Here is a 26,229-nt window from a genome sequence, read left to right on the forward strand (position 1 = left end):
ATATTCTTATGTGGCTATTAATTTCTAGTACTTGTTTTTATGTATGTTATAGTCTTATCAGATATGCCTATGGTTTAATAATTTTCAGAATAAACTACTAAAAGCTTATAATTTGGTGATAATAATAATAGCTAATATTTATTGAGAGCTTGTATGTCAGATACTGTGCTAATAATAATTAGCATTTAATTTGCCAGGCAGTATTAGACAGCAGTGGGCAAAACATGGAAAAGTCCTATCCTCATGGAGCTTACATTTCAGCAAGAGTATGAAAGGCATCAATCAATTAATAGATGGACAGATGGATAAATTATATATTAGATTAGGTAAGGACTATGAAGAAAAGCAAAGCAGAGAAAGGAGCACAGGAAATATTGGGACGTTGGAGTTGCTGTTTCACATAGGGAAGTCAGGGTAGGCTTCACTAAGGTGACATTTGGCCTGAAGGAAATGGGGAAGTGGCTCATTAGTTGTTTGCTGGGGGATATCATTCTAGTCAGGGAAAGAAAAAAGGTACAAAGACCCTGAGGCGAGAACTTCCTTGGGATACGCAAGGAAGAGCTAAGAGGTTCTTGCGTTGGAATATGAAGGGAATAACAGATGAGGAACAGAAGGAACTAGGGTGCCAGATCATATGGGCCCTGCAAGCCTTTGTAAGGGGTCAGGATTTTCTCTGGGTGAGATGGAAAGCCACTAAAGGCTTGTGAGTGGAGAAGTGACAGGATCACTCTGGAAGAGTAGCTGGGCATGTGTGTCAAAGTTTAATGTGATAAATATAAATGGTACTGAATGTATATATAAATTGTTCATGTGGTTCTATTCCATTTTTCTTTCCTTCTTGAAGGTGAGTCTCATGCCCTTTGGATTTTTTCTATTAAGTCCGTATCTAAAATAATGTATTGAAAATGGATAATACATTTTACAGTGGACTTGATCAAAGTAAAAGTAATTCATGCATAGATAACTAAGGTATCCCAGAAACTGACCTACATAGAATACTTACGGTTGATACCAGAAAAGATTACTTTAAGGGGAAACACACTGTCTTCAGATTTTTAAAGAGCTATCAGATAGAACCACTCCTGCCATTTAGTAACTTCTTTTTTTTATTTTAAAGTTGACAGGCCAGGCACGGTCGCTCACACCTGTAATCCCAGCACTTTGGGAGGCGGAGGTGGGTGGATCACGAGGTCAGGAGATCAAGACCATCCTGGCTAACACGACGAAACCCCGTCTCTACTAGAAATACAAAAAATTAGCCAGGTGGTGGGCACCTGTAGTCCCAGCTACTCGGAAGGCTGACACAGGAGAATCGCTTGAACCCGGGAGGTGGAGGTTGCGGTGAGCCGAGATCGCGCCATTGCACTCCAGCCTGGGCAACAAGAGCGAAACTCCGTCTTAAACAAAAAAGAAATATTAATATGAGTTCGAGACCAGCCTGACCAACATGGAGAAACCCCATCTCTACTAAAAGTAAAAAATTAGCCGGGCATGGTGGCGCATGCCTGTAATTCCAGCTATTTGGGGGCTGAGGCAGGAGAATCGCTTGAACCTGGGAGGCAGAGGTTGCGGTGAGCCGAGAGCATGCCATTGCACTGCAGCCTGGGCAATAAGAGCGAAAACTCCGTCTCAAAAAAAAAAAAAAAGAAATATTAATATGACATTAAGTTGCAGGATGGATTGGAGGAAGAAACCCTAAGGACAAGACAAAAGTTAATGCCGTGGTTCAATATTCATACCTCATTCAACACTTTCCAGTTCATATTTGGGAAGGAATGTGGTATACTGGAAAGACCATAGGTTTTATAACTAGGTGTCCTGAGAAACAAATGTGAATAAGGCCATCACAGTCTAGCAGTTTATAATTTTTCCAGGGGGACCAGTGAAATACTAGTTGAAAACTGTTTTGTATTTTTTCTTCGTCACCCCACCCCCATATCATTGTGCAAATTGTTGCACATGTAGGATCAGAAGACACAAATGAGGGAATGTTATATTTTTAAACATGTATAGGAATTAATCTAGGAACTTACTGAATACCTTTGTGTTCCAGGTGCTTTCATATGGATTATTTCATTTGCTTTTTCACAATACATAACTCTATAAGTAAATGATGTTATTTCCGTTTAACAGATAAGAAGAATGAAATGAAGTGGTTAAATCATTATTCATAAGGGGCAAAAAAAAGATGAGTGTTTAAAACCCAAGTCCACCAAAATGAGTTTAATATTTAACCCACTATACTGCTACTGCCATGAGGTAGCTAAATGCATGTACCCATTTCTGGCACAAGTTAGCCTAAAGGGAAAGTAAGCCAAGTGTAGTATCCATAGATTATTAGCATATATCCATTTTGACCTCAGTGTTTTTATTTATGTATATATATACATACACATACACACACACTTATCTAACCTATAGAAAAAAAAGTGAATCACTTTTTTTTTTCTTTTTTTTTTTTTTGAGGTGGAGTCTCGCTTTGTTGCCCAGGCTGGAGGGCAGTGGCGCCATCTTGGCTCACTGCAGCCTCCACCTCCCAGGTTCAAGCAATTCTCTCTCTCAGCCTCCTGAGTAGCTGGGATTACAGGTACCCGCCACCAGGCCTGGCTAATATTTTTGTGTTTTTTGCAGAGATGGGATTTCACCATCTTGGCCGGGCTGGTGTTGAACTCCTGATCTTGTGATCCGCCTGCCTCGGCCTCCCAAACTGCTGGGATTACAGGAGTGAGACCACGCCCAGCTGACAAATCACTATTTAAACTTCAATATTAGCCCTGACGACAGTGGATTTTGTTGATATGCATGATCATGATTCCCAAATGATTAGTTACTGGTTTTACACTCACCCCAAGCTTATCAAAATTATTATCAGGAAGTAAACCCATCAACTTATTTAGCCCAAAGCTTCTCAAATTTGCATGAGTGTTTACCTAGGGATTACCTAGGGATCTTGTTAAAATGAAGATTATTTTTGGTAGGATTGGGGTGGGGCCTGGAAGTCTGCATGTCTGACTGCTTCAGGTGATGCTCACACTGCTGAGCCTGCACACTACACCTTTGGAGTACAAGCAAAGAATTTTAATTTTTGTCCCAAATACATAATTATTTATATAAAGGTAAAACTACAGTGTACACACTATTTATGGTCTGTGCTTTTTTACACTTAGCCTTTATCCCTGTTTTCTGCATAATTTTCATAATTATGATTTATATAAATCATAAAGTTAATGTAACATTATTAGGAATATATACCTATTCTCAGTTATTACCCCATTCTAAATAATACTGGATAGAATTCCTCTGGGCATATAGCTTTTGCTATTTAATTATTTCCTTAAGATAAATTCCCAGCCGGGCGCAGTGGCTCACGCCTGTAATTCCAGCACTTTGGGAGGCCAAGGCGGGCAGATCATGAGGTCAGGAGATCGAGACCATCCTGGCTAACACAGTGAAACCCCGTGTCTACTAAAAATACAAAAAATTAGCCGGGCGTGGTGGCGGTCGCCTGTAGTCCCAGCTACTCGGGAGGCTGAGGCAGGAGAATGGTGTGAACCCGGGAGGCAGAGCTTGCAGTGAGCCTAGATCGCGCCACTGCACTCCAGCCTGGGCGACAGAGCAAGACTCTGTCTCAAAAAAAAAAAAAAGATAAATTCCCAGGAGCAATTACCAGGTCAAGGGGTAAGAATATATTTGCTGTTTAATGGGTAAAATTTTGCAAGATGAAGAGTTCTAGAGATGGATAGTGATGACAGTTGCACAACAACATGAATGCACTTAATGCCATTGAGTACCATTAAAAATGGTTATGATGGTAAATTTTATATTATGTGTATGAAAAAATGTTTAACTATAAAGAGAAGGGAGAAGCCCCGCCCCCTCGTGGAGACTGCCCAGTGGGCGGAGTCGGGCGCCGCCAGGCTGGCATCCGGAAGCCAGAAGTCCGGAGCCTAGCAGCACAAGAGCGTCTGTTACTCTCTCTTCTCAGATCCCCGCCGGAAGTATAGGAAGAGAGCAAGCGGATTCGAACCTATCTGCTTTCAAGCTGGTCATGATGATGAAACTTAGAAACAAAAATGAAAAGCCAGGTAAAGGTTCCAAGGGCTGTAAGAAGTCTGCAAAACAAAATGGGAAGAAAGCAACTTCCAAAGTGCCCTCTGCTCCTCAGTTTGTTCACTCCAATGATCATGCCAATCGAGAGGCTGAAATAAAGAAGAGGGTTGAGGAGATGAGGGAGAAGCAGCAAGCTGCCCAGGAGCAAGAAAGACAAAAACGCAGGTCTATCAAGAGCTACTGTGAGGATATCCTAAGACGCCAGGAGGAGTTTCAGTGTAAGGAAGAAGTTTTGCAGGAATTAAATATGTTTCCTCAGCCGGATGACGAGGCCACTATGAAGGCTTATTACAACGAGTTCCGTGAGGTGGTAGAATACTCTGATGTGATTCTGGAAGTCCTGGATGCCAGAGACCCATTAGGCTGCTGCTGCTGCTTCCAAATGGGGGAGGCTATCCTATGGGCAGAAGGCAACAAGAAGCTGGTCCTGGTCTTGAAAAAGATTGACCTGGACCCCAAGGAGGTTGTGAAGTGGCTGGATTACCTTCGGAATGAGTTGCCAACTGTGGCTTTCAAGGCCAGGACCCAGCATCAGGTCAGCTTTGGAGCTGAAAACCTCATGAGGGTTCTGGGGGAACTATTGCTGCCTTGGTGAAGTGCGCACCCACATCCATATGGACGTTGTAGGCCTTCCCAATATTGGGAAGAGCAGCCTTATTAAAAGCCTGAAGCACAGCCATGCATGCAGTGTGGGAGCCATTCCTGGGGTCACAAAATTTCATGCAGGAGGTCTACCTGGACAAGTTCATCCGGCTGCTGGATGCTCCAGCCGTTGTTCCAGGGCCCAGCTCAGAGGTGGGCACCATCCTGCATAACTGCATCCACATCTAGAGGCTGGCAGACCCCATGACCCCAGTGGAGACCATCTTGCAGTGCTGCAACCTGGAGGAGATTTGCAACTATTACCTTCTCTCTGGATACCAGACTACTGAGCACTTTCTGACGGCAGTGGCCCACCATTTGGGGAAGAAGAGAGACTTACACAGTCAGGAGCAGGCAGCCAAAACTGTCCTAGCTGACTGGGTGAGCGGGAAGATCAGCTTCTATAGACCACCACCACCCACTCACACTCTGCCTGCCCATCTCAGTGCTGAGAATTAAGGAAATGACCAAGGTCTTTGACATTGAGGATACCGAGCAGGTCAATGAAGACACCATGGAATGCTTGGCCACTGGAGAATCTGATGAGCTGTTGGGTGACACAGACCCACTCAAAATGGAGATCAAGTTGCTCCATTCTCCGATGATGGAAATAGCAGATGCCATTGAAGATAAAGCTACTGTGTATAAGATTGGAGATCTCACTGGTTATTGCACCAATCCGAATCGTCATCAGATGGGGTGGGCTAAACTCAATGTAGACCACCACCCTAAAAAAAACAGTAAGGTGGATGTGTGCCCAGTGGACTGCTGCCCAGTACTGCAGAGGATCATGGAGATGGACCCCCTACAACAGGGCCAGGCTCTGGCATCCTCCCTGAAGAGTAAGAATTAACAGAAATGTGCAGATAAAATCCCCAGGGAGCTGTCTGATTCCATGATGTCTGCCCTCCACCTCTCTGGCAATGCTGATGGCAGTGTTGGTAACTAATTGACTGATCTCACTTCCCTTCTGATCCAAGCGCCAGTTCCAGTGGGACGGCAGATTACCAGTGAAATAGTTTGGTTCTCCCTGAAGTATCTGCATATTAAAAGAACCCTTCCCCAACTATGTGTCTTTCCTACCACTGTTCTCTCCACTCTCTCCAGGAAAAAGAGTCCCAAGAGGCTGGAGCTGACAAACCCAATACCCTTTATTTAACCCCTACTCTGTTTTACAACAGAAATAAAAGAAGTATCAGCAGGAAAAAAAAAAAAGAATATGCCCCCCCCAAAAAAATATCATAACCCCCCCCCCAAAAATACCATTCTTTTGAAAAGAATGGTTTTTGGGGGGTATTAGCCCCCAAAAAAATTCTTGGTGGGGTATTCTTTTGAAAAGAATGTTTTTTGGGAGTATATAATATACACCCCCCCAAAAATATTATTCTTTTGAAAAGAATGGTTGCATTAATAAACCATTTGCCCTTTTAGAAAGAATAGCCAAATTACACTGCCACCAACATGTTTACCTCACTTGTATCACTAATGTCTTACTTTTTTTAATTTTTTGCTAAATGGTCTAAAATGATTCTTCAAGGTTGAAGTCTGTATTTTACTTCTATTAAGATTGAAAAGTAAACATTTACCCCTGTGGTTTTTTACTATTTGTATTTCCTCTTTTGTTAAATGTACATTCATGTCATTGGCCCTTGTTCTGTCAACGTTGAATATTTTCCTTAAATTTAAAAGAGCCCTTTTTATGGCATAATATTTTAAGTATTTCTCCTAGTCTTTGTTGTGTTTTAAATTCAGATTTCAGAGATGAGTAACCTTATTATTTTAATCCTACAGGTGAACTATGGAAAAGTTTGTAATAACAGTAAAAAAGGATTGAAATTCACTGTCTCCTGTGGCTGCAGTTCAGAATTTGTTTTTGTACCATATGGTAGCACCATTGCTGTTTATACAGTTTACTCTGGAGAACAGATAACTATGCTTAAGGGACATTATAAAACTGTTGACTGCTGTGTATTTCAGTCAAATTTCCAGGTAAGAGTGATACAGGAATTTAAAATGTTCAGCTAGCTAGCTTGCCAGACCAGTTATATGTAAAAGAATAAGTTATGATTTTATTCTGAGGAGTTATACTTTTAATCTACATTTGTAGTAGGATTTATTTAATAGAGAATAGCACAGCCTAGATTGTTAGACAGCATACAATGTATGAATGAATCAATATAATACTGTGCAACTTGATTGGTATAAATTCTGTTTCTTTTGCATATGACCTTCATTTATTTAACAACTGAAAATCTGTGGTGAATTAAAATAATTTCTTGAAACAATCTTTTGGGTAAGAAATGAAATATAGGCATTTAATCATAAAATGTAATTTGTATATGTTGGTTTATGTATGTGTGGATGATCTATTCTTCCTTATTTTCTACCAGTGGCTAGTAAAGGGAGGTTTTGAAGTTAATACAACCTATATAATTTCTTAAATACTCTGGCTTTTGTTTGTTGGTTTTACATCCAGATCTTTTCACATCACCAATGGAGCAGATGGTTTTTCATTTTTTCAGAGAACATTTGCACAAATTACCTCATGCACTTCTTTAAATGAGTATAATATTGCAAGATAGTTGGTATTTTCCCTGTTTTGTAGGTAAGGAAAATGAAACTCATGTAAGTTAAATACTGATATAATGAACATTACAGATAATTAGAGCTCAAGGAGACTATCACTTTGAATCTCCTATTCATTCATTCATTAATACTGATTGCCTAATTTGTGCCTGACACTGTGCTGTAAGATATATAGACCTGATTTTTCAGCCAGTACATACCATTATGGCAGTATTCATTATTAAAATATATAAATATTTATATATCCTACTGGCTGGTAAACAGCTGCTGCACCAAGCCCCCAAGCGACCTCCAGCCTCAGCCCCTTCCCTGGGACCTCTTAGACATCACCTTAACCCAGCAACTAAAAGGGGACCTACAAGACCCTACTCCAACCCTATAGCCAGTATCTCTTTTTATTAGTCAATAAAAAGGTATATCCCATTTGTTAAACATTTTTAGTGTTCTGAGAGAAGAAAACGAAAGCACCAGAGAGGTGACGTGACTTGCCCCTAACCTGCAAGTAGTTACTGATAAAGCATGTGTTTGTATTCAAAGAAATTCTTAAAATATTGTCCCTCCTTTCTTTGCAAAGTTACTTAGAGACACAGCCGAAATTTCATCCCAGGTACTCTAACCACAAATTATTTCTTTCTACCAAATTGGAGCTTCTCTAATAGGTGTGCCTAGAATGGATTAAAATCGTGCCAATGGCTGCGCACAGTGGCTCATGCCTGTAATCCCAGCACTTTGGGAGGCTGAAAGCATCACTTGAGCCCAGGAGTTCCAGGCCAGCCTAGGTGACAGAATGAGGCCCTGTATTTACAAAAAATCAAAAAATCAGCCAGGTGTGGTGGTATATGCCTGTAGTCCCAGCTGTGCAGGAGGCTGAAGCAAGAGGATTGCTTGAGTCCAGGAAATTGAGTGAGCCGTGTTCACACCACTGCACTCCAACATGGGCAACAGAATATAAATTCATGAATCTAGGCTGGGATAAGTAAGTAAATTAATAAATTGAAAATTTGATGAGGAATGAGATATTTATATAATCTCAACGTATCACCCTACAAAATATGAAGTACAAACTAAAAAGATTAATTTTACCCTGAAGGAGCCTGGCACATATCACCTTCATCAAATAATCTAAGTTAGCATCCCAGTTATGGGACATCACTTCTGTGATATTCCTGGCCAAATTGGATCACTCAAATTTAATCATGAGGAAACATAAGACAAGCCAAATGTGAAGGGCAGTCTACAAAGTAACTGCTGTATATCTTCAAAATTATCAAAGTCAGAAAAGCCAAAGAGACTGAAGAACTGTTCCAGCTTGAAAACTAAAGAGACTTGACGACTAAGTGCAGCATGTGATTTTTAACTGGTCCCTTTTGCTATAAAGGACAGTATTGGAACAAATAATGAAACATGAATGTGGTCTTTAGATGGTGGTAATAATATGATTTTGTTGGTTACTTTGTAACTATAAGGGGAAGTACCCTTGTTCACAGGAAAAATACACTGAATTATTCAAGAGTAATAAGGCCTAATGTTGGCAACTTACTCTCATATGATTCAAGGGGGAAAAGAAGTCTTTTGGACTGCACTTGTAACTTACATTTTGAGATTGTTTTTTAAGAAAACCGAATTGCCCAAATGAACTCCTCCATCTATCACAGATACTTCAAGGCTTAATGTAAATCCTTCTATCTAAGTGTTCTTTGTTAGTCATTCTAATTTAAATGTTGCTGCTTTCAATATCTCTTTCTTGAACATCTACAGAATTTCCTTTATGTCTTCACTGGGTGTGTTAGTACTTATTGTGAATTGCTCTATAAGCTTATCTGACCAAGTTATCTTGGGCATTACCTGGCCTTCTCAGGGGAATAAAATTATTCAAGGGCACTGAACATATATATCTTTGCATCAGCCACAGTTAGTGTAACCTTATAGTCTAGATTTTGTGATACAGTCAACAAAATTTTGTTTTATTTAGGAAATTTGATAATGTATATCTAATAATTATTTAAATCTACATTTTCTATAAATTACTATATAATCTTATTTTCCCTTTTCCCACATCCTTACTTAGATAAAAAACACAATTATACCATGCCTCACATTGTTTTTGAGATGTACAATAATAAAAATAAATTGTATTAAACAGCAGAGGAAAAAAGCCAATATAACATATTTCTTCGGTTTTGTTGGGGAGGGGCATGAGCATTGTTCAGCCATAAGCAAACAGCATATCTGTAGACCTTGACATAGGCTGTGCATCACCCCAAGCTTCCCCTTATGAAGTAAACTTCTCAACAGGCATGGGATATACATCTTCAAGCTCTTCTGTTGAATTGCAGCCAGTTAGGCAGCTGTAAGTTAAATAAAACTTTTTGAGAACTTGGCCTATTTTAGTAGAAGCTCATATGGTTTCTTCACTGAAGACTTTATTGAAGCTCAGTTATTTGGACACAGAAAGACAAACTATTTTTTTCTTTCTCTGACATTAGAAATATATGGATACTACAATTGATAAAACTGCTAGGATTTGGGGTGTGTTTGTAAAATTTTCACACCATTAGTAAGCTCTGACAAATCCTAATACTATTTTTAAATACAAAACAAAGCTTTACTAACAAAGAAACAAAGGAAAAACAGCATTGGCCTAGTTTCTTTAGGGAGTAGAAATAGCATTAATCTAATTATTATGACCTAATTATTTCAAAAATGATATAATTCATTTCAGTTTGATATCAGCTCTTGATCCACAGTATCATCTTTGCCTTCTGTGTTATAGGAACTTTATAGTGGTAGCAGAGACTGCAACATTCTGGCTTGGGTTCCATCCTTATATGAACCAGTTCCTGATGATGATGAGGTAAATATTATTTTCACAAATGGTACAGTGACTTCTAAATCATAAGAAATAATGTTTTGTTACTTTATGTGAGAGAGACTTTTAAAGCATTTCTTGCCAGTGGCATGCACCTATAGTCCCAGGTACCTGGGAGACTGAGGCAAGATGATCACTTGAGCCCAGAAATCAAGACCAGCCTGGGCAATGTAGTGAGACCCCATCTCAGAACAACAACAACAAAAAAGCATTTCTTGGTAATTTCTGTAAAAATAATTCGACTATTTTAATACATTTGGAAAATTCAGAAAAATATCAAAAGAAGAACATAAAATTCCTCAAGTCAAATTAATCAATATTAACATTTTGATTTGTTTCATAACTGTTTTTTCCTATGCATATGTTTTTTAACATAGTTCATATCATGGTTGGACATTCAACTTGGTATCTCACTTTTCTCATTAACATTGTACAATAAGCCTTTTTTCATGTCATTAATAACTATGTGTAAACATTTCTAATGATATTCTGTCATTGATAAAAGCAATTCAAATATTTACCTACTTGGAGGCATTTCTGTTGATTATTGTAAACATCAAGGTAAATATCTGTTCAAAAATTGTTAATATTTCTGACTATGTCTTTAGATAGATTCCTAAAAGTGGAATTATCTCTTAAATTATTATATATCACTTTTTTTCTTTTCTTTTCTTTTCTTTTTTTATTTTTATTTTTATTTTTATTTTTATTTTTTTGAGATGGAGTCTCACTCTGTCGCCCAGGCTGGAGTGCAGTGGCGTGATCTCGGCTCACTGCAACTTTTGCCTCCTGGGTTCAAGCAATTATCCTGCCTCAGCCTCCCAAGTAGCTGGGATTACAGGTGCCCGCCACCACGCCTGGCTAATTTTTGTATTTTTAGTAGAGATGTGGTCTCACCATGTTTGTCAGGCTGGTCTTCAACTCCTGACCTCAAGTGATCCACCTGCCTTGGCCTCCCAAAGTGCTGGGATTACAGGCATGAGCCACTACCCCCAGCCGACATTTTTAAGACTTTGTTCTCATGTGAAATTTTACCAGTTTACACTCCTACCAGCAGTCTGACAGTGCCTTTCATAGAACATAAATCAGTATAAGCATGACAGTGTAAATAAAGACCTTAAAAACGCAGTAGGTAAACAAAGATGAACAAGGCCATTGTCCCTGACCTAAAGTAATAGCCTCTGTATTTTTTTTTAACTTTCACATCAAGCAGTAGGAAGATAGAGGCTGTTTAAAGGTGGTTTCTCTCCCACCAAGGTTTATTCTCCTAATAATCATCCTCATTTATCTTAATTTCTACAATATAAAAAGTCTAAAAGCAATGTCTAAAAACAATGTTTATATATATATATACATATATATATACATATATTTCTTTAAGTTGGAAATATAAATAATGTAGTTGGAAATACCTTAAGGTAATCTTAACCAAGTCATAGTAAAAGCATCTTAAATGGAGGTGGAGGAAAAGTTATTGATAGAGCACGTTTGACATTCAAAAAACATTTTTCATATACTGTGTTTAGTTCCTTTATGAAAAAAGGACTATGTCAAAAACCACATGAAAATATAATTTGTATAGAGGTGGTGGATAGCATCTCACAGCTATTGACAATATATATTTCATACCTAAATTTTCAACTGCTAAGGTTTACTGCTGTGTAAACCTGTGAATTATTTTCTTTTGTCCTTAATCCAAATAAAGAGAAAAAAATAGCTTTTGATAAATCTTTAAGTAGCTACCCAATGCCATATGCATACTTCCAGATTTTATCACTTCTAATTTGGTTTATTGTGGCTTGATTAACTTTAGCATACAGCTGCTTTTGGTGTCAGAATATTCTTCTGTATAAAGCTTAATATGGTCAAATAATTAGGTTTAGCCATTTATTTTACATTTCTTTATGTAATTATTGTGTCCTGCTCTTTGGGAATTGCTGTATACATTAAACCCAAGTTAACACTGTAAGCCATGTTAGGAAATATAACATTTTATTTACCAAATGAAAACAGTAAAAATAAACGAAAAGTAAATCTATAGTGACTTATGTATAGAAAAGGATGCTAGAAGAATACTAAATTGTTTAATTCTTAAAGATAATATGTGGCCAGGTGTGGTGGCTCACATCTGTAATCCCAGCACTTTGAGAGGCTGAGGTGGGAGAATCTCTTGAGTCCAGGAGTTCAAGACCAGCCTAGGCAACATAGAAAGACCCCATCTCTACAAAAAATAAACAAAATTAGCCAGGTTTGGTGGCTTTACACTTATAGTTCCAGCTACTTAAGAGGGTGAGGTGGGAGGATCACTTGAGCCCAAGAGTTCAAGGCTACAGTGAGCCACAATTGCACCACTATACTCCAGCCTGGGTGACAGAGTGAGATCTTGACTCAAAGGAAAAAAAAAAGGTAATATGTGACTGACGCTTTATTTCCTTGTTATGTCATTATAGTGATAGTTTGAACTCTTCGTGTAAACAAACTTTTGTATATGAGAAATTAAGCAAAACAAGTTAGAAAATCACTTAGAGATATACAAATATCAAGTTGAGTTTTGTATTTGTTTTAGAGCTATAAAACCTTACCTTTTAAAATGTTGTGTTCATATATTTTGAGATAGCAGTCATTCTCATATTAATATAAAATGGTATGTGCTAAGGTTATTTCCATAAAATTTTAGCTTGAAACATTCCGGTGAATATAGGCAGAACATGAATGTGATCATGATGCGGATCCCAGTAGAATAGTCTGTCCAGAAGATCCTATTCCTTACATGTATGTTTAGAATTTAAGCCATGTTTAAAAGTGCTTTTATCCCAACTACAAAATAAGTATATTTATTTGATATTTATTTCCCAAGGAGGCAGTATACCACACTAGAAAACAAACAAAAAAACACACACACATATACATACACATAGTCTTTTTTTTTTTTTTTTTTTTTGAGAAGGAGTCTTGCTCTGTCACCCAGGCTGGAGTGCAGTGGCACGATCTCGGTTCACTGCAAGCTCCGCCTCCTGGGTTCACGTCATTCTCCTGGCTCAGCCTCCTGAGTAGCTGGGACTACAGGCGCCCACCACCACGCCCGGCTAATTTTTTGTATTTTTAGTAGAGATGGGGTTTCACAATTCACAGGATGGTCTCGATCTCCTGACCTCGTGATCCACCCGCCTCGGCCTCCCAAAGTGTTGGGATTACAGGCTTGAGCCACCACCCTCAGCCCACACACTTAGTCTTTAGCTTCAGGAAACTGGGTTTGAATCCCACTTCTGCCATTTATTGTACTTATGATCTGGGACAAGCTTATAATATTTCCAAATATCAGAATTGTCTAATCAAAGTTATTCTTAGGTTTCCTGACAAATGCATTCTTCAGATGAGAGTTACCTCCCCATCAACCAAGATGTAATCCCTTAGGGGTGTTTCTCCTGATATCCAAAGTAGAAGATGAATTTAATTCTATCTAAAGAAAGGAAGAACACTGGATGATAGGGACAGGATTTATGGTCTTTAACTATAAATCCTTTTATTTAGTTGGCATACTGTTTTATTATATTTTGAGGAATCTAGCTTCCTTTTGACCCTCCTTTCTAAAAGCTGGTCTGGTCAAGACAAGCCTATCTATAACTCCTAATTACTTTTTCCTGCCTGAGATCTATAGGGCAGGTTTATTCCAGTTTAAACCTGACCTCTCACTAAGAATCTTACTTTGTTTTGACATTCACACAATACATAACTGTTTTACATATCACTTGTGTCAATGTATAATCACTTGCTGACAAACAACCTGAGACTTGCCACTAATTACCAGTCAGAAATTTGAAAGTTATCAAGAAATATCCTTGTAGATGTTAAGTTTGGTTCTATTCCTTCTCTAAACTCATAACTAGGTCCCCTCTAAACTCATGCTTCATTATTTCTATAACATTGACACTATCTGTCAGTAGAACTGACAACCTGGTGAGATATAGATGAATATGTTCAAGCACAGACTGCATGTCCACTAGGAGGAGATGTTGTAGAGAAAACTGAAATAATAGTAGTGACACTTGATCAGTGGGTCTCAAATGGTAATGTGTACCACATCCATCTACAACATTTTTACTGCCACTTTATCATACTACCAGTATAATATTTTATTTGTGATTGTTTTGGCAATAAAATGTATTTCTAAAATACTGTAATGCATTCATATATCATTATTTCACTGAAAAGTGAAATAATTTGTATGCAACTGATTATGATTTTCATTTATTTTTGTTTCTTTGCTTACCATACAAAAATAATTTATAATGAAGTATAATTTTGCTTTTCTGTTGAGTTTTCAACTGAAATTAAAATTTTTAATAGGTTACACACTGGGCTTCCATAGTAGGATTAGGAAGCATGGCCCTCGTGTGGCTTATCCACCTTGAGATGTGTGTGTGTGTGTGTGTGTGTGTGTGTGTGTGTGTGTGTGTGTGTGTGTGTGTTTTCCCAGGGCTATTTTTGATAGTTATCAAAGGCAAGTTAAAGGCTTCTAGAGACAGAGTAGGGAAGAGGAGTCAGCTAACCCCCAATGACAAGATGTCTTTTAATAAACTCTCACTAAATAACCTAATTTAATAGTCAAATTGACAACCCAAAAAGACAGGAAATTCAGTAAACGTTTGGATGAAAGACAAAATGAACAGACTTCAGTATACAACTGTTGCAAATAAGTGTACTGTGGCTAGAAATCAGTGAGTAGTTACCTGAGGTTTAATAATAGTTTCGTGCCCGGGAGTGGTGGCTCATGCCTGTAATCCCAGCACTTTGGGAGGCCAAGGCTGGCAGATCACAAGATCTGGAGTTCAAGACCAGCCTAGCCAATATGGTGAAACCCCATCTCTACTAAAAATACAAAAATTCGCCGGTGGCATGCGCCTGTAGTCACAGCTACTTAGGAAGCTGAGGCAGAAGACTCACTTGAACCTGGGGGGCAGAGGTTGCAGTGAGCCAAGATCATGCCACTGCACTCCAGCCTGGGTGACAGAGCAAGACTCCATCTCAAATAATAATAATAATAGTTTCATTTCTGGACATTTGGAGTATAGCTGACATTAAATTTAATAATGTAATCTGTTTAACAATAAAGAATGCCTAAATTAATATATTGTTTTCCAACTCTTCTAGCTGATACTTGGGAAATGTACTAGGAACACGTAACTTTTTCTACTGTTTTCATTGATTGAATTCTAAGATTCAAAGTTATCATATTCATCAAAAGGAAAATGAACATTCTCAGACATGCAGCAGGGGTTACCATTAAAAAATCTTTCTAAGCCGGGCGCAGTGGCTCACACCTGTAATCCCAGCACTCTGGGAGGCTGAGGTAGGCAGATCACAAGATCAGGAGATCGAGATCATCCTGGCTAACACGGTGAAACCCTGTCTCTACTAAAAATACAAAAAACTAGGTGGAGCCAAGATGGCCGAATAGGAACAGCTCCAGTCTACAGCTCCCAGCATGAGCGATGCACAAGACAGGTGATTTATGCATTTCCAACTGAGGTACCAGGTTCATCTCACTGGGGAGTGTCGGACAGTGGGTGCAGGACAGTGGGTGCAGCGCACTGAGCATGAGCCAAAGCAGGGTGAGGCATCGCCTCACCTGGGAAGCACAAGGGGTCAGGAAATTCCCTTTCCTAGTCACAGAAAGGGGTGACAGATGGCACCTGGAAAATCGGGTCACTCCCACCCTAATACTGCGCTTTTCCAATGGTCTTAGCAAACAGCACACCAGGAGATTATATCCTGCGCCTGGCTCGGAGGGTCTGACGCCCACAGAGCCTCACCCATTGCTAGCACAGCAGTCTGAGATCAAACTGCAAGGCGGCAGCCAGGCTGGGGGAGGGGCGCCAGCCATTGCTGAGGCTTGAGTAGGTAAACAAAGCGGCTGGGAAGATCAAACTGGGTGGAGCCCACCACAGCTCAAGAAGGCCTGCCGGCTTCTGTAGACTTCACCTCTGGGGGCACGGCATAGCCAAACAAAAGGCAGCAGAAACCTCTGCAGACTTAAATGTCCCTGTCTGACAGCTTTGAAGAGAATAGTGGTTCTCCCAGCATGCAGCTGGAGATCTGAGAACAGACAGACTGCCTCCTCAAGTGGGTCCCTGATGCCCGAGTAGCCTAACTGGGAGGCACCCCCAAGTAGGGGCAGACTGACACCTCACAGAGCCAGGTACCCCTCTGAGACAAAACTCCCAGAGGAACGATCAGCTAGCAACATTTGCTATTCACCAATATCCGCTGTTCTGCAGCCTCTGAGCTGATAGCCAGGCAGACGGTCTGGAGTGGACCTCCAGCAAACTTCAACAGACCTGCTGCTGAGGGTCCTGACTGTTAGAAGGAAAACTAACAAGCAGAAAGGACATCCACACCAAAACCCCATCTGTACGTCACCATCATCAAAGACCAAAGGTAGATAAAACCACAAAGATGGGGAAAAAACAGAGCAGAAAAACTGGAAACTCTAAAAGTCAGAGCACCTCTCCTCCTCCAAAGGAACGCAGCTCCTCACCAGCAACAGAACAAACTGGATGGAGAATGACATTGACAAGTTGAGAAAAAAGGGCTTCAGACGATCAAAGTACTCTGGGCTAAAGGAGGAAGTTTGAACCCATGGCAAAGAAGTTAAAACCCTTGAAAAAAAATTAGACAAATGACTAACTAGAATAACCAATGCAGAGAAGTCCTTAAACAACCTGATGGAGCTGAAAACCATGGCACGAGAACTACGTGATGAATGTTCAAGCCTCAGTAGCTGATTTGATTAACTGGAAGAAAGGGTATCAGTGATGGAAGATCAAATGAATGAAATGAAGCGAGAAGAGAAGTTTACAGAAAAAAGAATGAAAAGAAATGAACAAAGCCTCCAACAAATATGGGACTATGTGAAAAGACCAAATCTACATCTGATTGGTGTACCTGAAAGTGAGGGGGAGAATGGAACCAAGTTGGAAAACACTCTGCAGGATATTATCCAGGAGAACTTCCCCAATCTAGCAAGTCAGGCCAACATTCAAATTCAGGAAATACAGAGAACGCCACAAAGATACTCCTCGAGAAGAGCAACTCCAAGACACATAATTGTCAGATTCACTAAAACTGAAATGAAGGAAAAAATGTTAAGGGCAGCCAGAGAGAAAGGTCGGGTTACCCACAAACGGAACCCCATCAGACTAACAGCAGATCTCTCGGCAGAAACTCTACAAGCCAGAAGAGAGTGGGGGCCAATATTCAACATTCTTAAAGAGAAGAATTTTCAACCCAGAATTTCATATCCAGCCAAACTAAGCTTCGTAAGTGAAGGAGAAATAAAATCCTTCACAGACAAGCAAATGCTGAGAGATTTTGTCACCACCAGGCCTGCCCTAAAAGAGCTCCTGAAGGAAGCACTAAACATGGAAAGGAACAACCGGTACCAGCCACTGCAAAAACATGCCAAATTGTAAAGACCATCGAGGCTAGGAAGAAACTCCATCAACTAACAAGCAAAATAACCCGCTAACGTCATCATGACAGGATCGAATTCACACATAACAATATTAACCTTAAATGTAAATGGGCTAACTGCTCCAATTAAAAGACCCAAACTGGCAAATTGGATAAAGAGTCAAGACCCATCAGTGTGCTGTATTCAGGAAACCCATCTCACGTGGAGAGACACACATAGGCTCAAAATAGAGGGACGGAGGAAGATCTACCAAGCTAATGGAAAACAAAAAAAGACAGAGGTTGTAATCCTAGTCTCTGATAAAACAGACTTTAAACCAGCAAAGATCAAAAGAGACAAGGCCATTACATAATGGTAAAGGGATCAATTCAACAAGAAGAGCTAACTATCCTAAATATATATGCACCCAATACAGGAGCACCCAGATTCATAAAACAAGTCATTAGAGACCTAAAAAGAGACTTAGACTCCCACACAATAATAATGGGAGACTTTAACACCCCACTGTCAACATTAGACAGATCAACAAGACAGAAAGTTAACAAGGATATCCAGGAATTGAACTCAGCTCTGCACCAAGCAGACCTAATAGACATCTACAGAACTCTCCACCCCAAATCAACAGAGTATACATTCTTTTCAGCACCACACCACACCTATTCCAAAATTGACCACATAGTTGGAAGTAAAGCTCTCCTCAGCAAATGTAAAAGAACAGAAATTATAGCAAACTGTCTTTCAGACCCCAGTGCAATCAAACTAGAACTCAGGATTAAGAAACTCACTCAAAACCGCTCAACTACATGGAAACTGAACAACCTCCTCCTGAATGACTACTGGGTACATAACGAAATGAAGGCAGAAATAAAGATGTTCTTTGAAACCAATGAGAACAAAGACACAACATACCAGAATCTCTGAGACACATTCAAAGCAGTGTGTAGAGGGCAATTTATAGCACTAAATGCCCACAAGAGAAAGCAAGAAAGATCTAAAATGGACACCCTAACATCACAATTAAAAGAACTAGAGAAGCAAGAGCAAACACATTCAAAAGCTAGCAGAAGGTAAGAAATAACTAAGGTCAGAGCAGAACTGAAGGAAATAGAGACACAAAAAACCCTTCAAAAAATCAATGAATCCAGGAGCAATTTTTTTTAAAAGATCAACAAAATTGATAGACCACTAGCAAGAGTAATAAAGAAGAAAAGAGAGCAGAATCAAATAGACACAAAAAAAATGATAAAGGGGATATCACCACCAATCCCACAGAAATACAAACTACCATCAGAATACTATAAACACCTCTATGCAAATAAACTAGAAAATCTAGAAGAAATGGATAAACTCCTGGACACATACACCCTCCCAAGACTAAACAAGGAAGAAGTTGAATCTCTGAATAGACCAATAACAGGCTCTGAAATTGAGGCAATCATTAATAGCTTACCAACCAAAAAAAGTCCAGGACCAGATGGATTGACTGCCGAATTCTACCAGAGGTACAAGGAGGAGCTGGTACCATTCCTTCTGAAACTATTCCAATCAATAGAAAAAGAGGGAATCCTCCCTAACTCATTTGATGAGGTCAGCATCATCCTGATACCAAAGCCTGGCAGAGACATAACAAAAAAAGACAATTTTACACCAATATCCCTGATGAACATCAATGCTAAAATCCTTAATAAAATATTGGCAAACTGAATCCAGCAGCACATCAAAAAGCTTATCCACCATGAACAAGTGGGCTTCATCCCTGGGATGCAAGGCTGGTTCAACATACACAAATCAATAAACATAATCCAGCATATAAACAGAACCAATGACAAAAACCAGATGATTATCTCAATAGATGCAGAAAAGGCCCTTGACAAAATTCATCAACCTTCATGCTAAAAACTCTCAATAAATTAGGTATTGAGTGGACGTATCTCAAAATAATAAGAGCTATCTATGACAAACCCACAGCCAATATCATACTGAATGGGCAAAAACTGGAAGCATTCCCTTTGAAAACTGGCACAAGACAGGGATGCCCTCTCTCACCACTCCTATTCAACATAGTGTTGGAATTTCTGGCCAGGGCAATCAGGCAGGAAAAGGAAATAAAGGGTGTTCAGTTAGGAAAAGAGGAAGTCAAATTGTCCCTGTTTGCAGATGACATGACTGTATATCTAGAAAACCCCATCGTCTCAGCCCAAAATCTCCTTAAGCTGATAAGCAACTTCAGCAAAGTCTCAGGATACAAAATCAATGTGCAAAAATCACAAGCATTCTTATACACCAATAACAGGCAAACAGCCAAATCACGAGTGAACTTCCATTCACAATTGCTTCAAAGAGAATAAAATATCTAGGAATCCAACTTACAAGGGATGTGAAGGACCTCTTCAAGGAGAACTACAAACCACTGCTCAATGAAATAAAAGAAGACACAAACAAATGGAAGAACATTCCATGCTCATGGGTAGGAAGAATCAATATTGTGAAAATGGCCATGCTGCCCAAGGTAATTTATAGATTCAATGCCATCCCCATCAAGCTACCAATGACTTTCTCCACAGAATTGGAAAAAACTAAAGTTCATGTGGAACCAAAAAAGAGCCCGCATTGCCAAGTCAATCCTAAGCCAAAAGAACAAAGCTGGAGGCATCACACTACCTGACTACAAGGCTACAGTAACCAAAACAGCATGGTACTGATACCAAAACAGAGATATAGACCAATGGAACAGAGCAGAGCCCTCAGAAGTAATGCTGCATATCTACAACCATCTGATCTTTGACAAACCTGACAAAAACAAGAAATGGGGAAAGGATTCCCTATTTAATAAATGGTGCTGGGAAAACTGGCTAGCCATATGTAGAAAGCTGAAACTGGATCCCTTCCTTACACCTTATACAAAAATTAATTCAAGATGGATTAAAGACTTAAATGTTAGACCCAAAACCATAAAAACCCCAGAAGAAAACCTAGGCAATACCATTCAGGACATAGGCATGGGCAAGGACTTCATGTCTAAAACACCAAAAGCAATGGCAACAAAAGCCAAAATTGACAAATGGGATCTAATTAAACTAAAGAGCTTCTGCACAGCAAAAGAAACTACCATCAAAGTGAACAGGCAACCTACAGAATGGGAGAAAATTTTTGCGATCTACTCATCTGACAAAGGGCTAATATCCAGAACCTACAATGGACTCAAACAAATTTACAAGAAAAAAACAACCCCATCAAAAAGTAGACGAAGGATATGAACAGACACTTCTCAAAAGAAGACATTTATGCAGCCAAAAGACACATGAAAAAATGCTCATCATCACTGGTCATCAGAGAAATGCAAATCAAAACCACAATGAGATTCCATCTCACACCAGTTAGAATGGTGATCATTAAAAAGTCAGGGAACAACAGGTGCTGGAGAGGATGTGGAGAAATAGGAACCGTTTTACACTGTTGGTGGGACTGTCAACTAGTTCAACCATTGTGGAAGTCAGTGTGGTGATTCCCCAGGGATCTAGAACTAGAAATACCATTTGACCCACCCATTCCATTACTGGGTATATACCCAAAGGATTATAAAACATGCTGCTATAAAGACACATGCACATGTATGTTTATTGTGGCACTATTCACAACAGCAAAGACTTGGAACCAACCCAGATGTCCATCAGTGATAGACTGGATTAAGAAAATGTGGCATATATATACCATGGAATACTATGCAGCCATAAAAAATGATGAGTTCATGTCCTTTGTAGGGACATGGATGAAGCTGGAAACCATCATTCTTAACAAACTATTGCAAGGACAAAAACCCAAACACCACCAAGTTCTCACTCATAGGTGGGAATTGAACAATGAGAACACATGGACACAGGAAGGGGAACATCACACACCGGGACCTGTTGTGGAGTGGGGGTAGGGGGGAGGGATAGCATTAGGAGATATACCTAATGTTAAATGACGAGTTAATGGGTGCAGCACACCAGCATGGCACATGTATACATATGTGACAAACCTGCACGTTGTGCACATGTACCCTAAAACTTACAGTATAATAAAAAAAAGAAAAATAAATAAAAATACAAAAAATTATCCTGGCGTGGCGGCAGGCGTCTGTAGTCCCAGCTTCTTGGGAGGCTGAGGCAGGACAATGGCGTGAACCCGGGAGGCGGAGCTTGCAGTGAGCGGAGATCGCGCCACTGCACTCCAGCCTGGGCGACAGTGTGAGATTCTGTTTCAAAAGGAAAAAAAAAATTCCTCTAAGTTATAAAAGGCAATAAATCTAAAATAATTTAAGAGTAGTCTTGATGCTAATACAGCATTGGAATTGGAATCTGAATAAAATTGTAGTAGTTGTAAAAGTTGCACAAAAAGAAGCAAACCTGGCTCATAATACCCAGTTACTTTAACAATGAGACCATCTTAAAGCGCTTTTAGTTATTTGCGTATCAGAAGTAGCTATTCAGAAGTTTTCCCCAAAATGAACTGATTTGAAATACCACAGATGATTAAAATTTCTGTAGTTGCTAATCACCTTGTTGTTTTAAATAAACATCATCTAGATGCATGTTATCCTTCAGACAAATCCCTGAGGGAAACCTATGTGCTGACTATAAACGTGTTACCATTTCTGACGTATTTTGCATGTTTTACTGAACTGCCCTACCAACCTATAAAAATAAGTAATTAATATCACTGCTTACAAATAAGTATATAAATATCACTACTTAATAACCCACATTATTTTTGGACTAAAAATGGTATTATTCAGCTTGAATACCTTATTCTCCATATTTGGTATTTGTTTATTTATAAAAGTTATTTTCATCCAAACAATAAAGAGTTGCCACCATTGATATTTTGGGCTGTCAGGTCAGACTGTACACCTGGAGTCCAGTCTTAGCCTATGGATATCAGAGTGCCACTTTCTCCAGGTAATTCCAAAGAGTTGTTGAGAAATACCTTGAGCAATGGCAACATCATAGTATATGTATGTATGTGTGTATGTATGTATTTGTGAAGTGATTAAAGGAAACAGGGTGTTTGGATAAAGTCTGGTGTTGTCTGTTTCAAATGAAGTTACATTATCTTATATTGTATATGGGTTGTTTCTTATTTTTGTTCTGAAATTAACAGTTATACATTTTCTTCCAAAATAATGTAATTGCTACTTATCTGATATATTTCATAACTTTATTGTGAGCCTAAAATTATGAAGTAGAAAAAACAGAATCCTCCTTTTTCTTTATCTTTTTTTTTTTTTAGACTACAACAAAATCACAATTAAATCCGGCCTTTGAAGATGCCTGGAGCAGCAGTGATGAAGAAGGATGAATATCACCTTTAGTACCTTTGTGTCTCTGCTGAAACTTTTTAAATGAGACTGTGTTTTTTTCAACTGTACGGTCTCTTCCTGACAGCTAAATTAGCCCTAAATGTGGGTAATATTTTTCCTCATGTTTTAAAATGAGGTTAATATTTGCATAAAATCCTAAAACAGACTTCTGTATAGTTTATTTAGTCAAAATGTGTTCCTTGATCCCAGATGTTGTGGCCTGGGAAAGCCCTCATTGCTACAGTACAAGTAACACAAGTCATTGTACCTCAATTGTGACCTTCAGCAGATTTTATGAACTATAAGATGCAGTCTCAGAGGATCAGCAAGTGGAGGCCATCAGTATTGACTTTCTCTTACTTGCTGTACTATCAGCCTGCTCGTTTCCACCTTCAAGAATGATTTTGCCAAGAATGATTATATCAAAAATAGTAGTTGCAATGGTAACATCAAAATTATTTTATTCTTTCTTCTTCATGTATTCACATTTTTCAATGGTTTCATTTAATTAACCATGCTTTATGTTAAACATTTTGGGGCTCAATGTCTCCTACTATCCAAAATGTGCATCACAGGAGGCTTTTAACTTTGTGAAAATCCCATGTTTGCTTTATTTTATTTTAATGTCAGAAGGCGGTTTGCACTAATGCTTGAACTCTTTTTCTATGAAACTCATTAAGGTATGACCAAATCCTGCCTCATTAATTCAAGCAGAAAATATCCTGGCAGGGAATCTGGCTTAAACATGAAATGCTGTAATAAAATTTCTATGTTATTGTCTCCTTCTGTGTCAACCCACACGTGATTATCATGAAGGTAATCTTAATTTTTCCCTTCCTGATCCTTACCAGCAGTAGACTAGTAAATGAGGCTTTTATGAGCTTGAATACCAAAAGTATACAGTTGTTGAGGGTTTTTTGTTTTTTTGTTTTTTTCCTGAGATGGAGTTTCACTCTGTCGCTCAGGCCGGAGTGCAGTGTTTTGATCTCAGCTCACTGCAACCTTCACCTCCCAGGTTCAAGCAATTCTCCTGCCTCAGCCTCCTGAGTAGCTGGGATTACAGGCTCCCACCACTGAGCCTGGTTAATTTTTTTGTATTTTTAGTAGAGATGGGGTTTCACCATGTTGGCCAGGCTGGTCGCGAACTACTGACCTCAAATGATCCACCTGCCTCGGCCTCTCAAAAGTGCTGGAATTATAAGCTTGAGCCACTGCACCCAGCCAGTTGTTGAGTTTTTAAGTGTATAAGGGTTAGACCTCCTATCAGACCTTTCCAGCTAAATGTTTTCCAAACACTTGCTTTTACAATTGATTTTTTTTCCAATTGACAGATAAAATTGTATGTATTTACCATGTACAACATACTGTTTTGAAGCATATATACATTATAGTATGACTAAATCTAGCTAACTGACATATGCCTCACATGGTTACCATTTTGTGGTAAGAACACTTTACATCCATTCTCTTATTTTTCAAAATTAATAGTAATCTTGTAATTGTAACTATAGTTACTATGTTGTGCAATAGGTCTCTTGCACTAATTCCCCCTTTTTAACTGAAATTTTGTATCCTTTGACCAATGTCTCTCCAACAACCCTAGCTCCTGGTAACCACCATTCTACTCTCTACTTCTATGAGATCAGCTGTTTGTGTATATGTACTACATTTTCTTTATCCGTTCAACCATTGACAGATGCTTAGGTTGATACCATATCCTGGCTATTGTGAATAATGCTGCAGTGAACCTAGTAGTGCAGATATCTCTTTGACATACTGATTTCATATCCTTTGGATATAAGCCCAGTAGTAGGATTGCTGGATCATATGTAGTTCTATTTTTAACTTTTTGCAGAAACTCCATACTGTCTTCCATAATGGCTGTACTAATTTACATTCCTACCAAGAATATGCAAGAATTCCTTTTTCTTCACAATAATGCAAGAAATCCTTTTTCTTCACATCCTTGCCAACACTTGTTATCTTTTGTGTTATTGATAGTAGCCATTCTAACAGGTGTTAGGTGGTATCTCGTTGTTTTAATTTGCATTTCCCTGGTGACTGCTGATGTTGATAATTTTTTCATATATCTGCTGGCCATTTGCATGTCTTCTTTTGAGAACTGTCTTTTCAGGTTCTTTGCCCATTTTTAAATGGGTTGTTTTCCTGCTACTGAGTTCCTTGTGTATTTTGGATATTAACCCCCTATCAGATCTATAGTTAATATTTTTTCTCCATTCTGTAGGTTGTCTCTTCACCCTGTTAATTGTTTCCTTTGCTGTGCAGAAGCTTTTTAGTTTCATGTAATTTCATTTCTGTACTTGTGCTTTTGTTACTGTGCTTTTGAGATCGTATCCAAAAAAATCATTGCCCAGACCAATGTCATGGAGCATTTTCTCCATGTTTTCTTCTGATAGTTTCAAATCATTGATTTATTAAGCCCAGGCCATTCTACTTTCAATCTTGTCCCCTTCGTGAGGATGCATTTGACCTTTGAAAAAGCTAGTTTGAAAAAGCTATTGGCCGGGCACGGTGGTTGTAATCCTAACACTTTGTGAGCTGAGACAGGCAGATCACTTGAGCTCAGGAGTTCAAGACAAGCCTGGGCAACATGGCAAAACCTCGTCTCTAAATAAAAAATACAAAAATTAACCAAGTGTGTTGTGCACACCTGTAGTCCCAGCTACTTGGGAGACTCAGGCTGGAGAATCACTTGAACCTGTAAAGTCAGGGCTGCATTGAGCCAAGATCGTGTCACTACACTCCAGCATGGGTGACACGACGAGACCTTGTGTCTCCCAAAAGAAAAAGAAAAGAAAAGCTATTAAAATTGGAAATTTATTTTTAAGAAAAAGGAAGTCTGCTTCCAAACTGCAAGTAACTGTTTTACTTACTTCTAGTTATATAGATATATAAGCTCACTGTAAATAATTCAAACAACATAAAAATCTAAAAAGGAAGGTAGTGGTCACCTGGAATTATAATACCATAAGGTAACCACCACTAACATTTTCATGGTCATTCTTCATGAATCTCTTATGATACATATAATTTTACATAATGGGATGTTCAACATGCTGTTGTTATAAACACCCCTCTCTTTCCACATTAGTACCACATTCCCCAGTCCTTACCCCTGCTGCCACAAACCAAGTTATTAACCTAGACTGTGTTCTTTCATATTGCAATCCTATATATATCTATGCA

The 26,229-nt window shown here is 39.0% G+C and overlaps 1 protein-coding gene and 1 pseudogene across 4 annotated transcripts in view; both read left to right on the top strand.

The window, feature by feature from the left end:
* ERCC8 (ERCC excision repair 8, CSA ubiquitin ligase complex subunit) overlaps positions 1 to 23,802 on the top strand; it is a 71,656-nt gene extending 47,854 nt beyond the window's left edge. For all 4 annotated transcript variants that reach the window (XM_003827408.6, XM_008952761.3, XM_063604446.1 and 1 more), the window contains 3 exons: positions 6,544 to 6,741; positions 10,112 to 10,192; positions 22,953 to 23,802. In XM_003827408.6, the coding sequence (XP_003827456.1) occupies positions 6,544 to 6,741; positions 10,112 to 10,192; positions 22,953 to 23,021 (348 nt within the window). In that variant the 3' untranslated portion in view covers positions 23,022 to 23,802. The remainder of the gene's footprint in view (positions 1 to 6,543; positions 6,742 to 10,111; positions 10,193 to 22,952) is intronic.
* LOC117980289 (guanine nucleotide-binding protein-like 3-like protein) lies at positions 105 to 6,533 on the top strand (annotated as a pseudogene).
* Positions 23,803 to 26,229: the final 2,427 nt, after the last annotated feature.

This window comes from Pan paniscus, chromosome 4 (genome assembly GCF_029289425.2).
Source record: "Pan paniscus chromosome 4, NHGRI_mPanPan1-v2.0_pri, whole genome shotgun sequence".
Taxonomy (NCBI): Eukaryota; Metazoa; Chordata; class Mammalia; order Primates; family Hominidae; genus Pan; species Pan paniscus.